The sequence below is a fragment of the Trichoderma camerunense genome, assembly GCF_050948025.1.
Source record: "Trichoderma camerunense strain CBS 138272 chromosome Unknown V8C40scaffold_6, whole genome shotgun sequence".
NCBI classification, from domain to species: Eukaryota; Fungi; Ascomycota; class Sordariomycetes; order Hypocreales; family Hypocreaceae; genus Trichoderma; species Trichoderma camerunense.
This window is the reverse complement of record NW_028145364.1, coordinates 769500-789013: the sequence shown is the minus strand read 5'-3', so window position 1 is coordinate 789013 and position 19514 is coordinate 769500. Positions and strand designations below refer to the sequence as shown.

The window sequence follows — 19514 nt, the reverse complement described above, 5'->3', positions numbered from 1 at the left end:
GTTTGAGGAACAAGTTTTACACTCGGAAGATGACAAGAAAGAAAGAACTGGTTGTATATGGCTGATATAATGATTAAGAAAGAATATGCATTTTCTCCGGCTGATTGCTTCAAGTAGTTATCTTGATACTCGGAGCAGCTGAAATGCCACCGATTAAAGCGTTGATACTTTTTGACGCCGAAAAGAAACGTGGTGGAAACATTAGACCATCAGTCCCCACATCATGGTCGGCTATTTCCAACCAATCACAGAACGGGAATGCCCCTGTGCCCCTCTTCTTTTAGACCAATGTCGCTCGCTGGTTGAGGCTTTCCGCTACTCCATCGGTACCTGGTGCAGACGCCAACAGCAACGGCTTCTGTAGGTACACACCACTTACTTAGACGTTACTATATTCAACAAGCTTCGGTCTTGAGCTGCCCAGTGTTTTATATGTCTGTCGATACTATGGTTTAGTAGGCCCAAATCGACTACTATATGCAGACGTTCCCGTGACTGACAAACTTGCCGTGCTTGTGATTTTATTTCCTCTTCTCCCTCTTCCTCTTCCTCGAGACTGACCCATCTCGCGGTACTCTGTGTCCAACAGAAAGAGAAGCCTATCGTCGTGAAATAAAACTTCAAATGCAAAATACGTATCAGCAGCCCTCAGAGGGCCCTCAAGCATGGCGACGGACGTCTTCCATAAGCTCGGAGGACATGAAATCGGCCCTCGAAGCCTTTACAACCGCCGGCAACAAGACTCTCAGTGCAAGCTCGTTTGGGGCAGGGCCCGACGACTATCTTCGGAAAGCTGCCGAGCGCAGGACAAGTATCCCCAGCGGCTACAAACAAGACGCAATTACAAAGGAGATGATGGCAAAAGCGTGGGCTGCGAAATCATATCCCGGTGTGGGAGGGCAAGGAAGCGGCAGTCAAGCAAGTCTGGGTAAATAATAGATATTGATATACTGACAACATTGCTATATCAATATCTGTTAATTTGACATGAAGCTCTGTCGTCTGTTGGGCGAGCAGTATATAAAGGGAACGCCTATTCAGCATCCCGTGTCGCAAGTAATAGTAGTAAATGCTGAAATTATACAACTACTACTTAGTTGTAGTAGCAGATAATAGAGGAACATACTCCCTGCGTAACTAGCATACTCGCAGTTCAATCACTCTGTGTGCTATCTTACATAGAACGTCCTCGGCTTGATTGCCCGGTTACCGGAGAAGCATGTGCCGAAGTACAAGATTCAATTGGAGAGATTATACTTCAGCTTGAAACAGAATAAATTATATTGATTGGCCCGTTTAGTCCCCGGGCACACCGCATACCTTAGTACCTGTATCAAGTACTGATAACTGAAATAGTATAGCCCATAAAATTTCCCATCGGCCACGATTGATAAGAAGTCGAGAAAACGTGTTGAAAATTACCACCAGGTATCTCGCCCTCCCCCACATGTCAAAAACCACACAACATTCCAGCCAATCACGGCGCCAGCACTGCTCTCGACCCCTCTAAAAGCCTGTCCCCAACGTCATTAACCTACCAAAACCCGAGGCTGTACCCGTGTACCTGCTGAACACGCCCACAGGCGCCGCGAGCTGCAGGTAGCCAATACTTCAGCCGCTACAGGTACACCATGCAGATTTGCAAGTACACCCATTCTTCTCCAACAAAATCTCCTGGCCACCAAGTTTAGTTCCCGTGCCTTGTGTGCGCTTGTGATTGCGTCCCCTGGGCCATCCATTTTTCTTCTTCTTGTTTTTTCCTCTCTTCTTCGCTTTCGATCGATCTGGTCACATTCTCTATCCTCCATCCCGCAGTCATTCTCGGCTCAGCGCAAGAGCATGGAACTGTAACAGCACCAGCCTCGAAACCTTCTCCCAGCCCTCCTCGGTATCCTCGTTATCCCACTCTCTCTCTCTCTCGCCTCGGCTTCTCTCTTCATACGACAACACAAGACAAAAACAAAAACTCCTACAAACAACGGCAGCTCAAACCATGGTCCTCTTCCTTGGCGCTATCGCCAAGTTCCTCGTCGGCTACACAGCCCTGACAATCTCCTTCTATATGCTGTCCTTTGTCGTCCCCAAGGCGGCCTTCGTGGCCCGCGTCCTGGCCGCCTACATGACGCTCATCGCCTGCGCGCTCTACGGCGTCATCGCCTCCATCGTCCTGACCATCCTGGGCAAGCAGCAGATTGCGCAGTGGACCGTCGCGCGGGCCTTCCACTACTCCATGCAGCTGACCACGGGCATCGAGTTCGTCATTGACGACCCGGACAACGTCCTCAACACCACCCGGCCCGCCGTCTTCATCGGCAACCACCAGACCGAGCTCGACGTGCTCATGCTGGGCGCCATCTTCCCCAAGTACTGCAGCGTCACGGCAAAGGCCCAGCTCAAGAAGGTGCCCTTCCTCGGCTGGTTCATGAGCCTCAGCGGCACAATCTTCATCGACCGCAAGAACAGCAAGGACGCCCGCTCCGCCATGGACGGCGCCGCCTCCGAGATCAAGACCAAGCGCCAGAGCGTCTACATGTTCCCCGAGGGCACCCGCAGCTACACCAAGGAGCCCGCGCTGCTGCCCTACAAGAAGGGCGCCTTCCACCTGGCCGTGCAGTCCGGCGTTCCCATTGTCCCCGTCGTCGTGGCCAACTACAGCCACATCCTCTACATCAAGGGCCTGGTCTTTAACTCTGGCAAGATTCCCATCAAGGGTACGTGCTCAAACCTGTTCAAACCCGGAATTTATCACCGTAATGCTAATATGCCTAACCCTTACTTAGTCTTGCGCCCCATCCCCACCACAAACCTCACCTCCGCCGACGTCGACGAGCTCACCCAGTCCACCCGCGAACTCATGCTCAAGGAGCTCATCAGCCTCACCGAAAAGGCTCGCGGCCGCCCAATCGCCGTCCCCACCTCCCTCAACGGCAACTCCACAGCAAAGAGCACCGCCATCAACTAGAAGTTGGCCGCGGCTACTACACCACAGCGTATGCGCTCATAGATTATGAAGTCAACGAGAGAACGCCCCCTTTTAGCGATAGAGAAATCAACCATATTTGAAAACCCCCTCTAAAAAAAGAAACAAAGAGAATGGTATGCCCTCAAGTTAGATTAGACACGGCAGGCTGGCGGATTCAAATGGAATGGCGAAATAGGACGGCATGGTGGGTGGAAGGGTTTAAAGAGCGGGTTTTGACATGTGCGCGAGGTCAATTTCAAATTGATACCCATTAGAATTAAAAAACAAGAAAAAACAAAACCCTCTTATGGCATTTCTTTTTATTACATGGTGAACTTTTCCTTGTATTATTGTATGATGAACTTTTTATATTGTTTTTCACTATCCTTGTTAAAACAGATAGCAATTCGTCTGTACAGCTAGCTCTCTCTCATCTACATTTTCAACCTCCAGCTGGCCAAAGAAATACAGGTATGTGTCTAAACGCTCTACATGCGCTCCCCCCATACGCCTCTTTAAAACACGAAGCTGCCAAACTCCAGATACCGCCGCCTCTTTTGCCCCTTTTTCTTCTCCTTTTTTTCTTCCGATACCACACATTGCTAGGAGATTCCATCATTCCTCAGTTCCTCTTTTTTCTCATAACCACGACCAAATGTACACGACGTAACCACTGCGCTAAAAACCAAAAGGGGCAGACAACTATTTTTACTCCCTCAGCGCCAAGATAGCCTGTGTAAGAGGCACAACTCTAAGACTGCGGCCTCGCTTCAATCCGGCTTCGCTCGAAGGATTGTGCAAGAGCGTCGGGCACCGCTCATCGGTCCACTTGCGAAACACTCGCTTCAGGTCCCGAGGCGCACCCTCGAGAACAACGGTAGAGATGGGGATAAAGGGCCGGTCCTCCATACTGGCAGCCAGGACGGCGTATTCCTGGGCAAAGTCGAGGGCGGTGCGGAAGGATGCGTACTGGGACTGGGCCTGGGAGCCAACAATGATGTACATCTCAAAGAAGGCATCGAGAATGTAAATGTTGAATGTTGACATGTCGGCCTGGTTGAACGGGCAAATCTCAAAGATCTAGAAAATGCATGGTCAGTAAAATGCAATAAAACAAATACCCAAATGTCCACCGTCATGCATGTGTTTTGCTCACCTTTTGCCTAGACTCTACATCGGCACAAAAGAGTCTGCCGTTGTACTTCCCATAACTAGGCTTCAGTCTCCAGTGATCCGCCGAGTGAGGCTTCGACTCGCCGCCCATCATGTCCCAGAAGGAGGCAGGCTCATTGCCCTCGTCATACTCGATCAACTGTCCAGTCACCGTCAAGTCCATACCAATGAGGCGTGCACAGCTGAGCTCCTCCACATCGCTGCCCTTGCCCTTCCACAAGTAGCAGTTGCCAGAGTGGGTGATCAGATAGGCAAATCCAGCACAGAGGCTGCCCGTCGTAAAGTCAACCTCGTCAAATGCTACCTGGCCCTGATACCGTCTACCACACAGCATGGACGGCGCAAGCGAGTCGTACCTCGTGCTTGCACCTCTTCGAACAATGACAATGCCGCCAAGGGCCTGTAGGAACTCTGGTGTTTCCTTGCCCTGTCTGATTTTGATGAGTTTGCCGCCCAGCTGCCTGGCCTCTTGCTGTGCCACAGCCTCTGCTGCATCCTCATCTGCGTCTGCAACTTCATCGCCAATCCAGAAGTAGACCTCGCGCACTTTCCATCCGGCCTCGTTGGTAAAATTGTGCCCAGCAACGTACATTTCTTGTTCAAAGAGGATGCGCTCGCGGTAAGCAGGAACTATCATCTGCTTGCCCTCTCCATCAATCTGGAACATGTGGAACGACAATGTCTTGCCCTTTGCGCCAGTCTTTGGATAGTTTGTCAAGATATCAGCGTAGTCCATGTCGCAGGGAACGCTCTCATACGGAGGTCCAAAGAAGTCGTGAAGTATGGCTGATACATCACTACCATGGCTTGTTTGCGGCCGCGAAGGCGATGCGAGGGGTGCCTCAACCCGTGGTTGTGGTAGCCGCTGGGAAAACGCTGCTGCTGCAGGCGGTGGTGACGCTGGCCGAGTATCAACTCCCTTTGGTAGCCCGTTGAAGGAAGACGGCTTGGGTCCTGGCATTGGGGCTTTCATGGCAGCCGGGCCACGCTCTGGTGCAGCGTTTACTGTCGATGGCTTCGATTCACCTAGCATGTTGATGGCGGATGACCGGCTGTCAGGTAGCGAGCGCTCGGTTTTCTTCACCGGGGACCATGGACCAGTCTTTTGTTGTATCAGCTTCTTAGCCTCTTTGGCAGGCTCTCCAGTCTTGACCGGTTCCCATGTGCCAGTCTTTTGAGGTGAGAGCTTGCCGGGTGTCCTGGGAGTCTCAGGTGCCGCTGTAGTGGTGTTATCCTTGGGTTGCTCGAAGAATTTTGACATGCGCTTCAAGTTGAGTTTCTTCGGTGCTTCTACCTCCGGCTTCTGAGGTGATTCGGATCGTGATGATAATAATTGGCCGACCTGGATAGCAGACTCTGTTTGTCGTCTACTACGAAGATTCAGGGGGGCAACAGGCTGCTCCAGAGGTCGGCTGTCAGCCTCTACCTTTCTCGCCTCGATAGGCTTTGGTTTAAATGGCACATCGGGCTTTGTGGCCGCTCGATCTTGGATTGGGTGCGTAATTGGCTTCCTGTCTTCAACGGGCGCGGGGAGACGCTGCTTTCCAAAGGCGGCCGGTTGCCGGCTTGCTGAGGACGACTCTGTAGAGCCATTTGTGGAATTGGCGGAAGCGTTGCCTACGTTGGTCGGCGCCTTTCTCCTCGGGCCACGCGCTCGACCCTTAGTCATGTGCGTCAGCTGAGGGCCTGTTTGTGATGGTTGAGCATCTCCATCGCTTCGTCCTGATTCTTCACCTCGGCTCCCACCACTGGAAGCTGCCGGTGGTGGTCCTCGCGCCAGCATCCCGGCAAGGGCAGGGTTAAATCGTCCGGCCAGGCCACCAAGCTTTGATGGGGCACTCTTCTTCTTCAAAAGGCTGGGCAGAGACTCTTCGGTCCGGGCTGGCGTATCGGGTTCCTTATTCTCTAGTCTGGTATTCTCAGTCAAGGTGGTCTTCGTGGGAGTCAAGGATGGGCTGGACTGTTTGGCCAAGTTCACTTGACTTGACTTTCTCTGTGGAGGATCTGGTTTTGAGTAATCGGAATTCTTCGACTGACCGGATGGGGTTCGACTCTCTGAAGGTGCGTCTTGCTGGAGCGCTGCCGTTGACCTACCCAGCTCACTCCTCATGGCGAGTGCTTCGGGGAGATGAGGCTTAGGCTTGTCGCGCGTTACCGTATTGGCGATTCCTGTTCCCTCGGCTTGGGCCCTTTTGAAATCTTCTCTCTTCTTCTGTATGGAGTCTTTGAATTCGTCCCTAATTACTGACTTCTGTGGCCCGTCAGTCTGGTTGAGAGCCGCCTTGCCACGGAGAATGTTGTCCTTAAGTTCGTCTGGGGCTTTAAAGTTTTGAGTCTTGGTTCTGCGAAGAGTGCCAAATACAGCCTTGAACTCGGGCTCCTGGGTCTTGGGAGTCGGGGCTTCGGCAGCTCGTGGCTTCAAGTTTCCGCGGAAATCCAGGTCCTTCAGGTCCTTCTTTGGCGGAGCCTCAGGTTTAACCTTGGCAGGCAGAGGGCTAGGGTTGATAGAGGCGCTGAGAGATTCGGACCGCCTCTCCCTCACTTGATCGAGAGCGCCCCTCGACTTTGATCTGGGTCTATCCGGTCCGGCAGTCATGGGCGTGCTCGATGTTGGAAAGTTTTGAAACGACGCACGATTCGTTACCGATTGTGTTCCAGGGGGTGAATAGATTCCACCCAGACCAGTAGTATTGAGATTCAGCTTTGAACCCATTGGCGTGGATCTCATAAGTCCATCGATACTAACTTGGTGCTTGTGAGAGGGAGCAGCGGGTTTGCTTGGCTCGGGAGTAGCATTACCACCACGCCCAGCCTTGTTCTTGTTAAGCTCGACCATCCATGCTGGTTGCTGTGAGGATGCTGGCTTCGGGGGTAGCTTTGGCGAGTCTGGTTTGTTAAGGGCGCTCTCGAGCCAGCTTGATTTCGTGGGGCTCCAGCGTCGAGGCTCCATTGTCTTGGTTGGGGAAAGTGGAAGGGATGCATCATCGAGAAGCTCATGCCTTTGGGTCTGAGGTGGGCTCGTGGAAGTTGGTGTTTTGGGACGCCTTTCGGACGCTTCTCCATGTCGAGACGTTGGCCGAGAGGATGGACGAGATCTACTTGTCCCTGACGTTGTAGTCGCCGTAGCCGCTGTTGGGTCACGAACAAACATGCTCTGTGGCCTTGGCGGAGCAGCCCCCCTGTCGATTGAGCCACGATGGCTCGCCGTCACGTTCTCGGGACGGGTCAACGCAGGCGGGCTGGCAACAGACCATCGCTTCACGCTGTCACTCCTCTTCATCATTGCGCTCTGCACAAAACCGCCCATGCCCTTGGTCGGAGACGATGTGCGCACAGGAGACGTCCGGCCAGTCGCTGTTGGGGCAATCGGTTCTGCCTGGGGCCTCTCAGCGGCTGGATTGTCGAAGCTGGGAGGATTCAGAGAGAACGGAGAAGCAAGCTTGCCGAGAGCACTATCGCCTCGGGAGCCAGGGCGTTCTCCGGAGTTTTCGCTGCTCATGCCAGGTAGCTGGGCGCTGAGAGACGACATGTCGAGTCGATCATCGTCTTCCACCTGATTCCGTCGGTACGCCGCAGAGTCAGCGCCTCTGTCGGCAGTTTGACGAAACCACGACGCATCTTTGGATCCAAGGCTCTTGGCGATCTGGTCCTTGGACAGAGGCTGGGTAGGAGATGGAGGCTCCTCTGCAGCGGTCTCGTGCGTGGCGGCTGCATTTCGAGCAGCGACGACGCTCAGCGGGCGGCTGTTGGATCGTGTCGTACGCCGCTGCCACGAGAGTTGTGAATCTCTTCGAGCAGCTGTGGCATCATCGCCCCGCTTTGCGTCGAGATCCTCAGGGGCATCGTTCTCTCTCGCCTGTGAGGTGGAGTGCAGCATGGCATCGGATTGATCCGCCTCTAGGGGTTGCTCTGTCTCAGTCGACGATCGCTCGCGCAGCTTATCCAAGGACTCGCCGGCTGGAGAGTCGAGTCTCAGCGATTCGGAGAGGTTGACAGTTCGCCGGAGCGTGCGTGGTGACGGCGTGTTGGCTGGCGATGATTTCTGCGGTGAGATGGATCGGGCGCGTTCTTTTGAATAAGGCGGGTCAGCGTTGTTTCATCAGTAGGTCAGGTCCCGAAATTCATATATGCTCGCTGTTTAGGGTCCCCCCATAGCAGATCTAAGGGGCGTGAGGACAGCCGTAAGAAAACATTTAGACAAAAAGTAAATAAACCTTGTGCCTGGTGGCAACCCTCAGATAGCTCTGACAAACGAACACCATGGCAACAAGGCAACGCCAAAAAAGCCAAAGCCTCACACCATCGGGTAGCTACCTAGCAACAGGTACTACCGTCCCCCCGATTCTCTGAAGAAATGGCGAGAATCGAGGCAAAAAGAACAAGGCACTCACCCTCTCTTCTGGCCTGGCGCTCCCGTTTGGCAGCAAGAAACTCCTCGCGCTCTCGGGCTCGCATCTCGTCGTCCTCAATCTGCTGCCCCCGCAGGCGCTCGACCTGCTCGAGAAACTGGGATACTTCGTCCGACATGGTGGGATTGACGACTCTAGCGGTGCGTAAAAGCAGCTGACAATGACATGGCACGGGGGAAAGAAGCTGCCTGTGCTTGTTCCGCTCTCGAGGTCGAAGTCGAGGTCGAGTCTAAGGTCGAGTTTGAGGTCTGGTGGTGGGGGTTGATTGTCCTCAAACGGATATTGATGGGACGTTGATACATTCGGCAGCAGATTGGCGGTATCAATCTTTAAGAGAACCTGACACCCGCTACAGTTCCAGTTCACTCGACGCCCTTTTTATTGGGGGTCAATAGCGTGTTGCCGTTGCCGTGGGTTGCGGCCCGCGGGGCTGTCTTGGGGCGTGTCTAGGCGATCCACGACAGCCCCATAGCATTGACGCCCCTGTAACCTAGCCCCCCAGGAGAAACCGCAGCGCCCATGCAGGGTACTGGACGCTCAAGGGGTTTCCGGTATTAAATCCCAACGTCATGAAATTGCATCTCACAGAGCACAGAGCATGCATCTCCTTTTTAGAAATCACCGCCATACTACTCGTACTATTTGCGCGTGCCATCCCGGCCTCTCCTGAACGGTGGGCAAGGCTCGAGCACCGTCTACACCGAGGGGGCTCTTCGATTGTTTACTATTGATCGCCAATAACAGTAAACACACAAACACGAGCTGTGCTGGTTAGTGCCTGTCGTCAACAAACCCAAAATCTCGTCCAAGCCCCATCCAGCGGCTGTAGAGGTTGCAAAGTGACCTCGCTCTTTCTGCTCTGATTCCATCTGTCTCGCCTGCGTGCCTGAGAACCAAATCTGATCGAGGCCTCTCTGCTGCGAACCAATCAAGTCGGCGAGACGGCCGTCAGGCGAGTTGGTCCGATGAGCCTATCCACACAATTTCCACACCATCTTGCCATCTCCCTTGACAACTGGTCCACCTGAGTCTTGTACTACTATACTTTGTGCTACTCCGTGCTCCGTAACACCGATCGCCGACCATGGAATTAGAGGCGGTGCTAGTGCTCGTACATAACATCAGGGACAAGAAGTGATCGTTGCAGTACAACACTGATGAAGAAGTTTACTATCCGTCACTAGGATGCTGGCTAATATTACTGCCTGACTCCCTTGGACCTGTCCCGCGGCCCAGTTCTATATCCGTACGTAAAATGCGATGCTTCAATCAAGTAAATACGAGTACATGGAGCAGGGCCTCATGCTCCGTCAGCGAACTCCTCTCAATTCCTTGTATCAAAGTCATCTAATACAAGAAAAGTCGCTTCTTCGCGTCCTCCACCACCCACGACATGCCCTGGTTGAGATTCTTGCCCGTCATGGCCGACGACGGCAAAACATGCCATTGATGCGTCCGTATATCGTTCAATCGCAACAACTAGTCAAAAACCTTATTAGACACCCATTCAATCCTTCAATTAGACCTCAAAGGATAACTCACCGTAACAATCTCCTCCTCGGTCATGCACCCATCCACATCCGTCTTGTTTGCAAATATCAACAAGCAGGCTCCCGCCAAGCGCTACCCTAGACGTTAGCTCTCATCCACGGAAACTGCAGGCTACCCCATCACAAACCTCTTCTTCCAGCAGGCCATGGAGTTCCTCTCTGCAGTCGTCTATTCGTAAGCGATCTGTTGTGTCCACGACCCAGATCAAGGCGTCTGTCTTTTCGAAATAATTCCGCCAGTATGATCGCAGCGTCTTCTGGCCACCCACGTCCCCTACAGAGGTTAGTTGATGCCAATCTTGTCTTGCAAAGATCTGCAATGGCTGCCTTACAGATGTTGAGCTTATATCTGTCGCCGTATTGTTAGTTTTGGGCCAAATGTTGGGTTTGGGCAGAAGCAATTACCCTTCGTAGTCAATCGTCTTGATGATAAACCCAAGCGTTGGGCTAACAGTGTTCACATCTTCACCCATAATCTTTTTGACAATTGTCGTCTTTCCGGCATTGTCAAGACCTCTTTTGATATATCAGTCTCTCAAACTATCAGGGTTGATTAATTATTTGGCACGTACAACATCAGTATTCGCATCTCTTTATCCTTTAGGCGGGCTTTGCGTAATATGGATAACATGTTGCTGGCTGCCCAAAGATTATGTGCCGAGACCTCGTTGTTCTTCCTTTTGGCAAAAGAGCTTGGGTTAATAAGAACCCTTTCTATGCCTTGTAGATGAGATGAGTAGCTGTGTATTTATAGAAGAAATATCACCCTTAGGCACGGTGTTGATAGACCCAATGTTTCAATTATTGTCTGCCTGCTAGGTAGCTACTAAAGTACTCTAATCTTGTAATGCGCGGTCAGAAGCACGGCGTTGCACACGTGATGCAGAGCATTCCCCATAGTTTTTCCTGGTTCCTGTTCAACTCCTGACACTGATAAATGAGCTCCCAAATCCATGATCGAACTATAGCTCGTTTTAATAGAACAACTGATTCGCAAATGTTTGCTGTAGATATGTCAGCTGGAATGGCTCCTCAAGACTTGGTTCGCATGGACAAACCTGAGAGGTAAATCATCTCGTTCATCACCCAAATCTCTGCCGCGTCCCGGCAGCAATGCCTGCCCCCCTGATTCACAAGTTGTAGGCGCCTGGGAAAAGATCTTCGATATTGGATAGAGGTTGCGTCTCGCGCGCCCACAGCACGATGTCAAGCCATCGGCTCTCATAGTAACGGTCGGTCTTGACGGCACTGCGCAAATGGCACACTTCTTGGAACTCAAATTTTTGTAAGAAATTGGTCGCCAGTTTCAGAGCCGGGTCATCTCTGCCAGAGCAGAGGGTTTCGACGTATATCCAGGCGTATTTTCGACGGTTTTGACACGCAATCGACTCGTACACCTTGGAAGAATCTTGGCATTGCCACTCGTAATCTACCGCTCTTCGGTGGAAAGGTGCTGTGCAAAGTAAAATCCGGTCGAGCAAAGCGGATCCATACAGCTTGCCTCGGTGAGAAGGATGAACGACGACTTTCACTTGACCGGTATGTCTAGATCCAGGGCATGGACCCCCGAGCAGGCCAAGTCTGGCTTCAACCACAAAGGCGAAGCCCAAAACCTCCTGGGAAACCTTTGCCTGAGTTGAGCGGAATGCGAGGTAGCCTTGATACGCTTTTGTGGCATTCTTAGGCCAGTTGGAACGGTCAAGCAAAGGGTCCTCGGTCGTCGTGGCGACAATGAAGGGCTGCAGATTATCTCGGCAACTCTCGTAGATCTTTTGGACATTAGCAGCGGTGACATCCCTCCATTCTATGATTTGAGGGCTGCCCGTCGCCCGACTTTCCATGTTGATGATGGCCGCGATGGCTTCAAAATCTTCAGGCGTAGCGGGTCGTACAATGCATTCGGCATTTGGTCCAGTCTCCTGCTCAATAGGTACAGCCTGTACTTGAGGTTTGATCTTGGACCGGATCTTGGTTGCGAGCAACTCTCGACTTCTTATCTCTCTGGCTATTTGCAGCTCGACCGTCAAGTTGGCCTGTCGCCAAGCGATATCTCTATGATCACGCGAGGGACCTTCGTGAAGGCTTTTGAAAGTATCGGGGTAGCGGATTTCGGGCAAGAAGTCTCCCGTCTCGGTGTCAATGTCCTTCTTGTAATGATCAATCGCACTCTGAGATTCCAATGAATGTATGGCTGCAGGTGGTTCGGAGGTTTGGAGCAGCCACGCCATTGTTCGCGATGTTTGGGCGCCCTCGGGCATCTCCTCCTGTTTTGCCTCATCCTGGCCGTCACCATCCGAGAGACCTTCACTTATGTTCCACGAGGCCCTGCTTCCCTGAGACTGGATTTCAAAGCCAGTCAATCCCTCCGTAATTTGTGGAGAGTCAGTAGGAATAGCCTCAGGCTTGATCATCAACCCTCTGGTCTTGGATTCTGGTTCGAGGACTCTGTTGAGGCTCTCAAGGATTAAATTTCGCGGCTTAGGACTGGCGACTTCTTTGTGATCACGCTGGCTGAGTTCCGATATACCGGTGGCGCTTGGATGAGTAGGATCCTCGGTCATCCGAGCCGACGCATTGCTGGACGTTTTCGTCTGAGATGAGCTCGGTTGCTCGTTGATTGTGATGGCGGCCTCATGAGCTGCCTCAGGTTTCGCAAAAGAGGGAGAGGGGGTTTTCGGCGTGGCAGGGCCGTTATTCAACCACTCTCTAACTCTGAGACCAAGGAATCTCTTGGCCTTTCCATCCCCAGCCGGGGTGAGGTTGGACTTTTCAGATGTAGGTGTCAGGTCCATCTCGCTAGTTATCTATGCGATCAGTAAGTTATTCATGAGATAAAGAAAGGAGTGGAGGCAATTTACCCTTGGCCGTGCTGAGAGCGAAGTTAGAGGGAGCAGGTCTTTGAGAGAGGAAGGTTGTTTCGAGAGAAGAGAGAGTGAGAGAGAAGGGAATTAAATAGGCGCAGAGAAATGTGCAAACAGCTGCGTGCAGCAACTGCCGGGAGTGCCTGCCAGCTGGCAACCCGAGAGTAGGAGCAGAGATGCCTCTCACGTGCCGTAATGTTACAAGCAATCTGAAGCTGTGACCGCAATATCACTTCACTGAGATAAGCCGTTTGAAGATATTCGATAGAGTTAATATTTATGTTGATCAGGGAGATTAGCTCTTTATGCTTGCTAATGAGAGGCCATAAATAGGATGATGACATTGGTTAAAAAGGCAAAGGAGCACAACAACTGTGTCATTAAATAAATTCACTTGCGCTGTACCTATAACTTTTATGGCGGTAACGGTGGACCGAAGGCCTTAAGTTTATAACCATGCTTGAGTCTGGTTTGCCTACTCGGGGATTTCTACATATATTAGAGAGTGTTTCCCCCAAGTGAACTCCATGCTCCCGCTAGTCGGGGCATTACGTTGTTGTCATGCTCTCGTTCCAGAAGTTCATCCAACTCCTAGATGGACCAAGCTTTCATTAGGAAGAGATATCCACCATCCGGTGTCTACTGATTCACACCAGCAGATATTACATCTATCATTCGGTGTCTAATCATTGATGCTATTAGATACTCGAGAAACTAGGCATCTGCCAGCTAGTAAAAATTGTTCCTTCTGCCCCAACAGTTGAACTAGGCATAATCTCTCGGGTGTTGGATAGCCACTCTTTTTTCTTCCATTGCAACTAGGGAACTATCGTATCAGAGATGTCGAGACTCTTTAATGGATATGGAGACTACTCACACCATCGATGACCAGTAGACAGATGACATATTCTATCGTTGAAAACCGGTTTGTATAGAGAAGAAAGCCATATGATTTCAAGTACGACGACGGGATGAATCTCCCATACAATAGATGATCCTCAATTCTACCTGAATGTATTTGACGATATCACGAATGCTGTATGTTGTTCTGCAATGTGCGTCTACAATTATCGATACGGTAGCTCACTAGCTAATCTTGATGGAGCTGAACAGTGCGTGAAGGACACTTTTGTCTTCAGAAGCTCAGTATACCGGAATTACAACGCTTGGGAACATCAAATGGGCCGCGTGGCCTAATGGCTAAGGCGCTAGATTTCGGTTGAGATCACCTCCTCTAGAGATTCCAGGTTCGACTCCTGGCGTGGTCGGTTGGAAATGTTCAATTTCCATCGTTTCTTTTTTGCACGGGGCCGTTGATATGCTCATAAACTCTCTCTTTTTTCTCCCTCCAAGGAATTGACTTTTGACTGGTGACTGGTGGGATGTTGGGATGGTGGTTAATGCAACTAGACTCACTACAACCACGTGCAAAGAGATCGAACCCTTGTTCGCAATTGGCTGTGGGGAAGATCACTGATTGGATTTACTACAAACAGTAAGACGAGCACGGCCTAGAATGATGTGACAGCTTGTTTTTGGTACTCTACGTCTACTTGTTCTATTTTGATGGATGCCGTAAGTCAGCCACGCTTTCTGACGGCATCCGCGACCCTCCAAACCGACTCGGATACCCCAACTTGCCCAACCATCCCCAAATGAGTCTATTGCTATTACTACTACGATAATGTCTGTGCCGGCCTGTCTTTGTCTTGATGTGTCATGACTGTGGGGTGGCTGGGCGCTTTCTGACCACTAGGAAAAAAAGACGAGCGGACCAGCCGAGATCGGATCGCAAACAAAACCCAGCGGTTGCGCTTATCGTCGTCTTGGAGATTCGGCACAGGTTTGTCTGGCTCGACCCTTTGGGCCAAAAGTTTCCGCACCCCGCAGGCCCAGGCCAGCGAACCCTTGGAAATTGCAACTCGGGCCGTTCAACCAACCAGCCTCGTCTGGACGTTATAAACAGAGGCGACTGAGTCGGGTTGTTGCATTGTATTGTTTCGACGCCAATCGGGCTTTCTTCCACCATGTCTGCCTCTCTGCCGGGTTCGCGAGACTTGCCCTCGTCGCAGTATGATTTGTCCACATACTATGGACGGGTGAGGCACACGATAAGCATCACGGATCCAAGGTGAGTCTCGACAACGATCAATTCGCGAGTCTGGTATCAATGCAGAATTGTTGACGTGTATCTTGTTTCTAGCACCCTGCTCGCTGGTTCGCATGGACTCGAAAATGCTAAAAGACTTGTCACAGAGTATAAGACGGGCAAGTTGCCGCACATGACACCCGAGCTATGGCACGCCAAGAAGATTGTCGACTCTACTCTTCATCCAGGTATGGCATTGAAACGATGGAAACTCAAGCATATGCGCGGTTCAAGAATAAAATACAAAAGAACAAAAACTGACACTTGTGGATAGACACCGGAGAACCGGTGTTTTTGCCCTTCCGAATGTCATGCTTCGTCCTTTCGAACCTGATCGTCACGGCCGGTATGCTGCAGCCTGGTCTTGGAACAGCAGGCACCGTGGCATGGCAAGTTGCCAACCAGTCGCTCAACGTTGCCATCAACAGCTCGAATGCGAACAAGTCATCCCCATTGACCACTGCGGATCTCGCCAAGTCGTACGGTATCGCTGTCACGGCTTCGTGCTCGGTGGCCCTCGGACTCAACGCATTGGTGCCGAGATTGAAAGTGTCTCCCAGCACAAGGAACGTCCTGAGTCGACTGGTACCCTTTGCAGCCGTGGCAACTGCTGGAGCTCTTAACGCATATCTGATGCGACGAGGAGAGATTGTTACCGGCATCGACGTCCGCCCTGTTCTCTCCGACGCCGAGAAGAAGAAGCTGACGGAGGAGGGGAAATCAGAAGCGGACGTCCCGTCTCTGGGCAAGAGTCAGAAGGCAGCCAAAATTGCCGTCTACGAAACTGCGGCCAGCCGTGTCATCAACAACACCCCTATCATGATTATCCCCGCCATGACCCTCTACCACATTCAGTTCAAGCAGGCATGGTACAAGAACTTGATGGAGAAGGAATGGCTCAAGGCCCGGCCTCGGATCGCCTCGACTATTCCCATTGGTATCAACTTGGGTCTGATTGCTGCTGTTGGGTTCGTGGCACTTCCCCTGGCACTGGCGGTTTTCCCTCAGAAGCAGGCGATTAGTGCCAGCAGCCTGGAGCCGGAGTTCCATGGTAAGGGCGGCAACGATGGCAAGGTCTGGTTCAACCGCGGTCTGTGATGGGCGAGACATATTAACGAGACGACATTGTTGAGTTTCGATGGAGCTTTTGGAGCGTTTAGATTAGGCTCGTCAACTCCTTGACGGGCCTTGTCACCCATGCCCTCATAAACCACACATGGCCACCGAGAATTACACATTAAGACATACATACATACATAGATGGATGCTTTGCCCGAGAGCATCTAGTGGGGACGTGGGCTGGGTATTCCTTGGGCTTCGCAGAACGATAGGTACCCGGCCATCGCATTATAATGGCCAACTTGAAGAAGTAGTGTTGGTTGTTGGTAGATGGCGCAGGGTTGGGCGCCTGGAATTATTGCATAGACTTTATGCGAGCTTTTTTTTTTTTTTTTTAATGCGTTTGTTCCTGTTTAGACGGTAGATAAGAGATCACAGCGAGTCAATATCCTGGAGCAAGCCAAATTAACGTTGCATGGGTCATTGAAAGGAGAAGTGCAGTGGGATACTGCAAAACGAATGCCTCCTCTTATATAGAGGGAATGGCTATTCGGCACTCTTAAGTTTGCTATTCAGCATCCCATATGTTAAATTTGAAGTTACCTGCGATTGATATACCATAGTATACCAGAAGAAAATAGCTGTAGTAACATATACCAGAGGAATATACTAGAAGAATGTAGTGATAGTAGCAGATGCTCGAGGAACCAGGCACCTATCTGCTGCCTAGTATATACTATTATACTGTATAATTTACTACTAGGTAGCTAGGGAGTGGAATGCCGTATGTCCCTCTCTATTGGTAAAAGATGCATCCTCTGTATTTCGGTGCAATACTCCGTGCTTGAACGAGTCATTCAGGTGCTGCATAGCCACTCCCTACCTATTCGTATACTTACGACACTGAAACATGTGTGGTGAATTAGAAACCCCATTATGGGATACGTGTATGCTGCTCAATTCCTTGCATCCACGTGTCAACGCAGATGGAGCCTGCGTTCTGAGTTGTAGGATCTCGGTTGGAGGCTTATGTCAGGGCTTATGAGCACGACTAAGTTACAATGCCTTCCGCTCCAGGATTAATCTTGCTAGCAAAAGGCTTGTATTCTGCCCATGCGAAACATTATTAGAAATTCGCTTGCTGACAACGCATATGCTTCCCACTTCGTATACTAGGGGGGTCTTAAAAACGACCGCGTTTCCCGTCCCAGCTCCACTAGGACGGGGGGCACGTTAATTAGCAAAAGGTCCGTTAATTTACAAAAGGAAAAAAGGTATATAGATTATAATACAACTGCTATATAAATAGAAGTACCTCGTTTTAGATTAATAAATTTAATAATTTTATAACAATCTAATGCAACTGTAGATAGTGTATAGCTAATATAATAAAAAAAACACAATATTGCGCTCTAAGCCTAGGCAAGCTCGTCGGCGCTGTCCTTACCAGCGCTATCCTCTTTACCAGCACCCTCTCCTTCGCCGGCGCCCTCTTCCTCGTTACTTTTAAACTTAATAGCCCTAAACTTAAAAGCCGGCTCCTTAAAGCTATATTTATCTATAATCTTAATACCGTCAGCTTTAAAGGATAACTCCTTACAACCGACTGCCTATTATTTAACTTCTAATACTATATAATTAACGGCTTCCTTAATAGTCTTTATATTATAGTCTAATAGCTACAGCTACAGTACCGGCGGTACCTAGCCGCTATAAAAATAGCTTTAAAAACAAAGCTTGCGATAAAGATAATAACAGTCACAGATCTATTTGTTATTATTAAGTAAGGTATAATAGTTTTCCCTAGACTACTTCTTATAGACCAGTAAGTTACGTAGATAGAAGAAGATATTATTATTAAGGCGTAAGGCTGTAATATCTACCTAGATAATAGCCCTAACCTTTTTTAACTAATGGCAAAGGAAGAGTACCTCATTATAAACTTCCTTATTATATATTTACACTACCTCTTCTTCTTATACCGCTCTTTTATTATAATTATCTTTAGTAAGTCGGATTCTTACCTCGTCGACGCTTATTAAACTATATTTTACTATAACCGATGTCCTTTAAAAAAGACTCGATCTTCTAATACTTTTAGCCTTTAAAATCCTTATCTTAGACATCACCGTAATACCATTTAAGGTAAGTGTATATAAGGCTTTTCTTCCTTTTTTAAAAATACGTAACACTAACGGTATCAGCGGCACCCTTGAGATAATAGAGGCCTTAAGGTAGTACTAAACGTAGTCCTAATAATTATTTATTATTTAAATATAAAACTGCAGCGTTAGGGCTAATACCTAGTTAAATTACTGCTACGTCAGCGTCTTTAATATTATTTTTTCTGGCCTTTAAGTAAAAGAGGAAGAGCTTCCTAATAATAACGGCTGTAATAATCCTGAGGCGCTATTAGGATTAATATAGCCAGTAATCTCACTTTCGTTTACATTCTTAGTTAACGAAGATAGGGCATCTTAAAGTTAATTAAAGACGACGGCAGGGTTATATAGGAAGAGCCCGGTCTGCTCCTAAGCAGCGAGAATTATATACTTTTTAAACGTTCAATTACGTATTTCCTACAGATAGAATAAAAAGTCAGTTTTACTAAAGTCAACTGCACCATTAGCAACTTCGCAGTATAGGATCTCTTAATACTAATACTTATAAAACTAAAAAACACTAATATTAAGGGGTTAAAAATAATATATAAAATATAAAGGTAAGGGGAAAAGCTTAATGTTATATTACTTTATAAAATAAATAAATTCGCTTATAAAATAATTCTTACAGCTATTTATAATAAAGACTTACGTTTCTCTTAGATCTAACGGTTATATATATTTCTTAAAGTATTAAAGCTATTTTAGGGCTATTATATTAGTAATATAACCCTTTAGACTTATAGTAAGCATTATACCGCTGGCGAGGTTATTTCTAAACTATTTTACCAGTAGCTAGACCCCGGGGAGGATAATAAAGAAGGGAATCGCCTAGCCCTTAGCTAAGATCACCTCGACAGCAGTAATAGATATAGTATCGTAGGAATTAATTAAGACTAGGTTATTAATTAAAATAAAAGTCTAAAGGAGTATTTTAGTAAAAAAATAGCCTACTATAAAGCCAGTCTTATCGAAATTCTATATATTTCTCTTCCTTACCTTATATTTTATTAGAAATTATTTCCATATACGGAAAAACAACTTAACGGCACCGCGGTCTTATATAGTCTTTTATTTTATATCACAAGAAGTAAACTTACGGATATAGAAATTCTCCTTTAACTACTGTATAAATCTCTTTGCCTAGGACTGCGAAACCGTCGTTATCTTACCCCTAGCCGTAAGAACG

General features: G+C 49.2%; 6 protein-coding genes and 1 non-coding gene across 7 annotated transcripts; 4 read left to right on the top strand and 3 right to left on the bottom strand.

Moving 5' to 3' along the window:
• Positions 1-338: 338 nt before the first annotated feature.
• On the top strand, positions 339-1119 carry V8C40DRAFT_240876 (uncharacterized protein; the record flags this gene model as incomplete). The annotated part of the gene is made up of 1 exon (XM_083214902.1): positions 339-1119. A coding segment is annotated over exon 1 (308 nt), but the record flags the coding sequence as incomplete, so codon positions are not given.
• A 541-nt stretch (positions 1120-1660) lies between these two features.
• Positions 1661-3282, top strand: V8C40DRAFT_240875 (1-acylglycerol-3-phosphate O-acyltransferase SLC1). Its single transcript, XM_083214901.1, has 2 exons — positions 1661-2711; positions 2781-3282. Exons 1-2 carry the CDS (start codon positions 1994-1996, stop codon positions 2960-2962), a joined length of 900 nt encoding a protein of 299 aa, XP_083074851.1. The 5' UTR covers positions 1661-1993; the 3' UTR covers positions 2963-3282.
• Positions 3283-3316: 34 nt separating this feature from the next.
• Positions 3317-8886, bottom strand: V8C40DRAFT_240872 (uncharacterized protein). Its single transcript, XM_083214900.1, has 3 exons — positions 8527-8886; positions 4119-8203; positions 3317-4042 (listed from the first exon to the last, which is right to left on the bottom strand). The coding sequence occupies exons 1-3, from the start codon at positions 8660-8662 to the stop codon at positions 3671-3673; spliced, it is 4593 nt and encodes a 1530-aa protein (XP_083074850.1). The 5' UTR covers positions 8663-8886; the 3' UTR covers positions 3317-3670.
• Positions 8887-9652: 766 nt separating this feature from the next.
• On the bottom strand, positions 9653-10907 carry V8C40DRAFT_240868 (ADP-ribosylation factor family-domain-containing protein). The gene is made up of 6 exons (XM_083214899.1): positions 10667-10907; positions 10500-10610; positions 10427-10443; positions 10223-10368; positions 10087-10167; positions 9653-10023 (listed from the first exon to the last, which is right to left on the bottom strand). The coding sequence occupies exons 1-6, from the start codon at positions 10723-10725 to the stop codon at positions 9892-9894; spliced, it is 546 nt and encodes a 181-aa protein (XP_083074849.1). The 5' UTR covers positions 10726-10907; the 3' UTR covers positions 9653-9891.
• A 128-nt stretch (positions 10908-11035) lies between these two features.
• V8C40DRAFT_240864 (uncharacterized protein) lies at positions 11036-13282 on the bottom strand. Its single transcript, XM_083214898.1, has one exon. The coding sequence runs from the start codon at positions 12884-12886 to the stop codon at positions 11225-11227; it is 1662 nt and encodes a 553-aa protein (XP_083074848.1). The 5' UTR covers positions 12887-13282; the 3' UTR covers positions 11036-11224.
• An 855-nt stretch (positions 13283-14137) lies between these two features.
• V8C40DRAFT_t90 lies at positions 14138-14223 on the top strand. Its single transcript has one exon. It is a non-coding gene; the product is annotated as a tRNA-Arg (tRNA).
• Positions 14224-14350: 127 nt separating this feature from the next.
• Positions 14351-16930, top strand: V8C40DRAFT_240859 (Tricarboxylate/iron carrier). The gene is made up of 3 exons (XM_083214897.1): positions 14351-15086; positions 15159-15292; positions 15379-16930. The coding sequence occupies exons 1-3, from the start codon at positions 14983-14985 to the stop codon at positions 16200-16202; spliced, it is 1062 nt and encodes a 353-aa protein (XP_083074847.1). The 5' UTR covers positions 14351-14982; the 3' UTR covers positions 16203-16930.
• The last annotated feature ends 2584 nt before the right edge of the window (positions 16931-19514 follow it).

Coding starts and splice junctions, on each gene's coding strand:
- V8C40DRAFT_240875 (XM_083214901.1), top strand. CDS start 1,994: ATGGTCCTCTTCCTTGGCGCTATCGCCAAGTTCCTCGTCGGCTACACA. Junction 2,712..2,780: donor TGGCAAGATTCCCATCAAGG/GTACGTGCTCAA, acceptor ACCCTTACTTAG/TCTTGCGCCCCATCCCCACC.
- V8C40DRAFT_240872 (XM_083214900.1), bottom strand. CDS start 8,662: ATGTCGGACGAAGTATCCCAGTTTCTCGAGCAGGTCGAGCGCCTGCGG. Junction 8,204..8,526: donor GCGCCAGGCCAGAAGAGAGG/GTGAGTGCCTTG, acceptor CTTATTCAAAAG/AACGCGCCCGATCCATCTCA. Junction 4,043..4,118: donor ATGTAGAGTCTAGGCAAAAG/GTGAGCAAAACA, acceptor TGCATTTTCTAG/ATCTTTGAGATTTGCCCGTT.
- V8C40DRAFT_240868 (XM_083214899.1), bottom strand. CDS start 10,725: ATGTTATCCATATTACGCAAAGCCCGCCTAAAGGATAAAGAGATGCGA. Junction 10,611..10,666: donor GAGATGCGAATACTGATGTT/GTACGTGCCAAA, acceptor ATATATCAAAAG/AGGTCTTGACAATGCCGGAA. Junction 10,024..10,086: donor CCGAGGAGGAGATTGTTACG/GTGAGTTATCCT, acceptor GTTTTTGACTAG/TTGTTGCGATTGAACGATAT.
- V8C40DRAFT_240864 (XM_083214898.1), bottom strand. CDS start 12,886: ATGGACCTGACACCTACATCTGAAAAGTCCAACCTCACCCCGGCTGGG.
- V8C40DRAFT_240859 (XM_083214897.1), top strand. CDS start 14,983: ATGTCTGCCTCTCTGCCGGGTTCGCGAGACTTGCCCTCGTCGCAGTAT. Junction 15,087..15,158: donor ATAAGCATCACGGATCCAAG/GTGAGTCTCGAC, acceptor TCTTGTTTCTAG/CACCCTGCTCGCTGGTTCGC. Junction 15,293..15,378: donor CGACTCTACTCTTCATCCAG/GTATGGCATTGA, acceptor ACTTGTGGATAG/ACACCGGAGAACCGGTGTTT.